Here is a 7,447-nt window from a genome sequence, read left to right on the forward strand (position 1 = left end):
CCCCCCCCCCCCCCCCGTTCACCACAAGTTTTCAAAGATAATGGCCAGCAGCTCTGCAATTGAATTGGCCAACTTACTCAGCACCCTTAGGTGCATCATGTCCAGCCCTATGGACTTGTGCTTGTCTAGCTTTTCTAAATAGTCCCTAACTTTTTCTTTTGCCACGGTTGGCCGCTCACCTTCTCCCCAAACTGTCGTGCCAAGTGCAGTAGTCTGGGAGCTGACCTTGCCTGTGAAGACTAAGGTAAAAAAGGCATTGAGTACTTCAGCCTTTTCTGCATCATCTGTCACTAGGTTGCCTCCCCCATTCAGTAAGAGACCCACACTTTCCCTGACCTTCCTCTTGTTGCTAACATGCTTGTAGAAACCCTTCTTATTACCCTTCACATCCCTTGCTAGCTACAACTCCAACTGCACTTTGGCCTTCCTGACTTCATCCCTGCATGCCTGAGCAATTCTCTTATACTCCTCCCTACTTGTTTGTCCAAGTTTCTACTTGTAAGCTTCCTTTTTTGCGTTTTAGCTCACTGAAGAGTTCCCTGCTACACCAAGCTGGTCTTCCACCATACTTGCTAGTCTTCCTAAGTATGTAGAAACTAATGAGTTGTTTATGCCAGGAACAGGTCTTTGTTATATACACCTCTCTTTTGCATATGAATATACAAATGAAAACATAGCCAGCCAACTTTTTTTTTTACACTTTGAATAAAATAAAAAGCATGGAATATCAAGAAACAAGTATTTATCTTTTCTATTTAAGCAGTGGCTCAAAATTGGAAAATTCAAAGATGGTGCCATTGAATTGGTTTTCAGTATTTTAAAACAGTTTATTTTAACAAGTTGTTTAAAATCTGGTTCCTGAATCTTACATTTTTTGTTTTCTTTTTAGTTAACAAGCACAAACCATGGATTGAATCAACATATCATGGTATAGTTACGGAAAATGACAACACGGTACTCCTGGATCCACCTCTAATAGCCTTGGATAAAGACGCACCTCTTCGCTTTGCAGGTACAAAAATATATCGGTAGATGTTTTGTATCTAATGGGAATTTTTGGTTGTCTGTTACTCAGCGTTTTTCCCTGATGACCTATAACTTAACCTTCTTTAGGGCCTTTTCAGGGCAAGTGTTGGCCCATGGTCCCAGATGATGGTGGTTTGTTTATAACTCTTCTAAAGAAGAAGTTACTGTATATTTAGGAATAGAAATTCCATGCCAACTTTTCATTTATTTTCTCTTTGCCAAGTTGCTTACACAGACACTAACATTGTCTTAAATACTTGCGTCCAGACTCCACATTTCAGACCATTCAACATAGAAAAACATTCCTCAGAAAAGAGTTTTCTTATCATTCTCAAGAGAGCTCACGGGTTGTTTTTTGTTTTTTAGTCTTGGTTTGTGTCTTTCTTCACTAATAGACTGGAAGGGGCTCAGGATCAATTGTTATTTTTACTACTAAACTTAATATTGGGCTCCTGTGCTGTATTTTGACCAAGGTGTTCTGCAGAAATCCAGATTTTTCTGTTGTGGGTTCATTCAGCAGTTTTTGATATTTTTAAAAATTGGATGTCCTTTTCTACCCTTAGAGCTGTGATTTCTACTAGTTAGAGTTTATTCACATATATCAGAGATGAAACAGAAGAATTTCTTAGTTAGTTATCTATGTCTTTCTATCTAAACATGAAGTAAACACTTTGGAGCTGTTTAAAAATCTCTATCCCATTGGAACGGGCAGTTTGCTAAGGATCCTTCAGCTGTGATAAACTTCACTCAGTCTAGAGCAGCAATCCCTCCTTCAGCTTGGAAAAGAGATTATTTCTATATTTCTGTACCCTGCTGAGTAGCCAAGCAGAAATCTTCCTGGTTTTGGAGTGCCTCAGTTTCAGTATGGAAAGTGGATAAACATTCTGTAAATAGGAAGTTGAAGGTGAATTGGCTGCTTCCTATTGAAGGGCAGAAAATCTGCTCATAAAATAGTATTTTGTATCATGTACACTGCTGTAATTGCCTGTTTCTTATTGCTGATTTTAAATATACATTTTTTTTTTTTTAAATCCCACCAAGTTATTTACATTATGGGAGCATGTGCAGGTCTAAAATCATATTCTCTCTTTATATACGTATTGAAAGATGGTGTCTGTCCCAAAGGGCTTGTAATCTGTACATGTAAATATGATAAATATTGGGTGGGATGGACCCATATTAGGATGGGGAACTGAAGCAGAGAGTGTGATTTGCCCGAGAAGTGTTTGCAGAATCACAGAATCATGGAAAATTAGGGTTGGAAGGGACCTCAGAAGGTCATCTAATCCAACCCCTTGCTCAAAGTAGGACCATCCGCAACTAGAGCATCCCAGCTAGGGCCATAAAAACTATTAGGGATGGAGATTCCACCACCTTTCTAGGTAACCTGTACCAGTGCTTCACCACCTTCCTAGTAAGTTTTTTTTTTTTTTCCCCCCCTAATATCCAACTTAAACCTCTCATTGCAACGTGAGACCATTGCTCCTTGTTCTGTCATCTGTCACCACAGGACAGTCTAGCTCAGGAGTGGACAATTATTTCAGCTGTAGAGCCACTTACTGAGTTTTGGAGAGCTGTTGAGGGCTGCAAGAGTAGCCCCACCTCCTGGTCACCATTTTGGGATCAGAAGTCCTGCCCCTTAATCCCTGACCTTTGCCCTGGGAGTCCATCCCCTTGCCCCCAGAAATACTCCTTTTCAGAGGTGGGGGAGAGGGGTCCATCTTGGAACCAGAATATAAACAAAATCATAAAATAGGGTGGACACGTTTTAAAATGTAAAATGTGGGATACCTTATCCCCTCCCCCTTGCCAGTGGGACAGCTGGAGTCAAGCAGTGACAGGGGTGGATGTGGGTTGCCTGCTGCAGGCTTGGGGCTCCCCACCCTGCTGCTTTTCCCCCTGGAGCCCTGCACTGGCTGTGTGCCCCCTGCCTGCCTGGCAGCAGTAGGTGGCACAGCTCCATGCCACTGCTGCTCCCACTGTTGCTGGGCAGGCAGAGGGCTCATTGTCGTGGTTGTGCAGGGCCCTTGGGGGGGATGACAGTAGGATGGGGAGGCCCAGACTTTCAGTGGGTGGCCCACATGTGCCTCCACACTGTGCAGAAGTGTAGGGGGCATGTGTGGAGGGGTGGTGGTGGGGGTGTGCATGATAGGGTGGGTGTGTGTGGAGGGGGTTTTGAGAGCGTGTGGCTTCGTGTGTGTTTGTGGGGGAGGGTGTGGGATATATTGCTGGGGTGTGTGTACGTAGGGGGTTGTGGCTGCAGGGTGTAGGTGTGCAGGGTTGTGGGATGTGGGGGTGGTGTGGGAACCCCCATGCACTCCCCCCACACGCGCACTTCTCTCCACCCATGGTACGCAGCCCCTGCTGCCGACAGGCCCTCTGGGTGCTTGTGGCCCATGCAGGCACTGCCACCTGACAGCACACGGCTCTGGCTAGAGTTGCACACGGTAGCAAGGAGCATAGTGAGACCAGTCTGCCTCTATTGTGCGAGGCTCCCCATGGCACGTGTGCAGTTCCCAGCGATGTGCGATGGAGCTGGCTGTCATGTGTAGCTGCCGGGACTCTGCCAGAAATGCTGGGGAGCCCTGTCTTCTGGGTCTCCGGCGGCAAGGAGCGGGGAAGGCAGTCAGCTTCAATGCGTGGGGCTTCCCCTGGTGGCACACAAGTGCTGGGAGCTGCACATGCACTGCAGGGAGCCCTGTGTGATAGAGATGAGCCAGCCTGGCTGCACTCTATGCCACCATGTGCGGCTCTGACCAGAGCTGCGTTCTGCCGGGCAGCGGTGCCTGTGTGAGCCACAAGCACCCCGAAAGCCCCTGTCCACTGCTATCGCCAGTAGTGGGAACTGTGTGCCATGGGGGCGAGTGTGTGGGGATGTCTCCACACCCACACCCTGCCCACCTGAGCTCCATGCTCTTGCCACCCCCCTGGGTACTGTCTCCATCCTTATGCTGGCTCCAGCCTCACACGCTCTGTCCCCACTCAGCTGCATCTCCTTTTTTCCCCGCCCCCACTGCAGCTTCTCCCGGCCCCACTGCTTCCCTTCCTGTTTTCAGGAGCAATTGCCGCAGGAGGGAGGTGAGGAGAAGCTGCTGGATGCCAGCGAAGCCAAACAGGGTCCCCGGTGGCTGCAGCAGTGGCAGTGGCAGCCCCACCTGGAAGCTGCCTGCTGGCTGGGCTAGGGCCCTTCTGTGCATGAGGGGGAGAGTAAAGTGCATGAGCTGGGTGGGGTACAGTTAATTGGTGGGAACCCACAGGCCGGGTGAAATTGCCTGGTGGGCTGGACCTGGCTCACGGGCCGTATTCTGCGTGCCCCTGATCTAGCTCCATCCTCTTTGTAACCACCCTTCAGGTAGTTAAAGGCTGCTACCAAATCCCTTCTCAGTCTTCTCTTCTGCAGACTAATTCAAACCCAGTTCCCTCAGCTTCTTCTCAGAAGTCGTATGCCCCAGCCCCCCCAAACCATTTTTGTTGCTCTCCACTGGACTCTGTCCAACTTGTCCACATCCTTTCTATAGTGGGAGCACAAAACTGGACATGGTACTCCAGATGTGGCCTCACCAGTGCAGAATAACTACTTCCCTCAGTCTGCTGGCAATACTTCTAATAATGCAGCCCAGTATGCCATTAGCCTTGGCAACAAGGACACACTGCTCACTCATATTCATCGTAGTGTCCACTGTAACCCCTAGGGACTTTTCTGCAGAGCTTCTGCTTAGCTAGTCAGTTCTGAGGCTGTTGTGGTACATGGGTTTCTTCCATCCTAAGTGCAGGACTTTGCACTTGTCCTTGTTGAACCTCATGAGATTTCTTTTGGCCCCATCCTCAAATTTGTCTAGGTCACTCTGAATCCTATCCCAACTCTCCAGTGTATCTATTATAGCTTGGTGTCATCCACAAGTTTGCTGAGGATGCGCTCCATCCCATCTTCCAGATCATTAACAAAGATACTGGGGGAAAAAACGGGCCCAGGACCAACCTCTGGGGCACTCCACGGGCTGCCAACTAGACATCGAGTCATTGATTACTATCCATTGAGTCCGACAATCCAGCCAGCTTTTTATCCACCTTGCAGTCCATTCATCCAACCCAACTCAGCTTGCTTGTAAGAATGCTGTGGGATATGGTATCAAAAGCTTTGCTAAAGTCAAGGTATATTACATCCACTGCTTTCCCTGCATCCACATAGCCAGTCATCTCATGATAGAAGGCAATCAGGTTAGTCAGGCATGATGTGCCCTTGGTGAATCCATGCTTGCACTTCCTAACTGTCGTCTTCTCCGAGTGCTTAGAAGTGGATTCTTTGAGGACCTGCTGCATGACTTTTCTGGGGACTGAGGTGAGGCTGACTGGTCTGTAATTCCCCAGGTCCTCCTCCTTCCCTTTCTTAAAGATAGGCACTATATTTGCCCTTTTCCAATTGTCCGGGACCTCCCCCGATTGCCACAGAGATAATGGCTAGCAGCTCTGCAGTCACATCAGCCAATTCCCTGAGCACCCTTGGGTGCATTGCATCCAGCCCCATGGACTTGTATATGTCCAGATTTTCTAAATAGTCCCTAATCTGTTTTTACCACTGTTGGCTGCTCACCTTTTCCCTAAACTGCTGCCTGATGCAGTAGTTTAGGAGCTGAGCTTGCCTGTGAAGACCCAAGTAAAAAAGGCACTGATTATTTCAGCCTTTTCCTCATCTGTCCCTAGGTTGCTGCCCCCATTCAGTAAGGGACCCACACTTTTTCCCTGACCTTTGCTGACATGTTTGTAGAAACCCTTCTTGTTACTCTTTATATCCCTTGTTAGCTGCAACTCCAATTGCGCTTTGGCCTTCCAGACTTCATCTCTGCATGCTTTAGCAATATTCTTATTCTCCTCCCACATTTTGTCAATGCTTCCATTTCTTGTAAGCTTCCTTTTTGTGTTTAAGCTTACCGAAGAATTCTCTGCTAAGCCAAGCTGATCACTTGCCACATTTGCCATTCTTCCTGCACATCAGGATGACTTGTTCCTGCACTCCCAGTAAGGTTTCTTTAAAATACAACCAGCTCTTCTGGACTTCTGTCCCCCTCAGTGGCCTCCCAGGTGATCCTGCCCATCAGTTCCTGGAGGGAGTCAAAGTCATCTTTTCTGAAGGCCAGCGTCCATACTTGGGGAAGATGATGTGGCCAGTCACCGTGCCAGCCCAGCCGCTGTCTAGGGCAGTCTACCCTGTCTCGCCTGCCACGACTCATTGAGAAAAATCAGATGTAATAAGTGGGAGGCTGCCCATTTAATACCCCAATGCCAAGGGGGGTTATGCATGGCTCTGACCTTCCCTTACCGTGTCCAAAGCCTAACAGATGGCATCCAGAATTATAGTTGCTCTGGCAAGAAGCCGACCCAAACTCTGCCTGTTTCTGGACCTCTTAGTCTTCTCATGCACACTACCCCCCTCTCTCTGGGCCTGTTTCATGCTGCCCTTCACTGTGCCTCTCCCAACCTGCCCTGCTCCTATGAGTGGCCATCAGGCTTGCCTACTTACACTCTGGGCAATCCCCCCACAGCCCTTTGGATGCCTCCTGCAGCCTGCTCTATGGGTGACGTTTCTTATGCCTAACACTAGGCTGACTTTAGCCACAAGCCCCTCTATATGTACGTAGCTCTTCCTGCCCCCTTCTTGGGGCCACTCTCTCCCCCTCACTGGGGCCAACTCTGTGCTCCCCTTCTGGGGGCTTGGGTGCCTGTGTCTCAGTGTGCCTGGCCCCATTGTCTGTTCTATCACCACTGAGTTGTGGGGGCTGGAATAATAAGGCGTCCCTACTCGACTTTCACTGGGGAGGCAACTGGACTGGTATTTCTGGGGGACTACCCTGCCATGAGGAGTTCCACTAGGCTTTCCTTCTGCAGCAGGGTGGAGTTTCAAGTCATACCCAGGACCAGGAGCCTCCAGCCCTCCCCATAGCTCCTGCCCTTACCTCCAAGATGTTCCTGAGCAGCTGCTCAGCTGGGTGCTGTCTTTTCGGCTGCTAGCAACAGACTGCCCCCTCAGCCCTGAGGGCCTGAGCTAAAATGGAGTCTGCTCAGCTCTCTCATCCAATCACATGGTCCCTGCCAGGCCAGGTGACAGCCACTTCAGGGCTGGTCTGCACCTGCTGGCTGCCCTGCTATCACTCAAAGCCCTTAAGGTAACAGGCACCAAAGGTGCTCTGTCACAGTATTCTATTGCTGTCCTTCCTTCCTTTTGTCAGGATCCTGAACTCAGTCATCTCATAGCCACTGCTACCCAACTTGCCATCCTCTTCTACATCCCCCATCAATTCCCTGTTTCTGAGCAGTAGGTCAAGAAGAGCATGATCCCTAGTTGGTCTCTCCAACATTTGCACCAGGAAGTTGTCTCCAACACTCTGCAAAAACTTCCTGGATTGCCTGCGCACTGCTTTATGGC

At 48.9% G+C, this 7,447-nt stretch overlaps 1 protein-coding gene across 1 annotated transcript in view; it reads left to right on the top strand.

The window, feature by feature from the left end:
* The window catches only part of CLSTN1 (calsyntenin 1), a 71,733-nt gene that overhangs the window by 18,594 nt on the left and 45,692 nt on the right, over positions 1-7,447 (top strand). The window contains exon 2 of the mRNA XM_019511551.1: positions 814-1,012. Within this exon, the coding sequence (XP_019367096.1) occupies positions 814-1,012 (199 nt within the window). The remainder of the gene's footprint in view (positions 1-813; positions 1,013-7,447) is intronic.

This window comes from Gavialis gangeticus, unplaced genomic scaffold (assembly GCF_001723915.1).
Source record: "Gavialis gangeticus isolate Ggan-Ray unplaced genomic scaffold, GavGan_comp1, whole genome shotgun sequence".
Taxonomy (NCBI): Eukaryota; Metazoa; Chordata; order Crocodylia; family Gavialidae; genus Gavialis; species Gavialis gangeticus.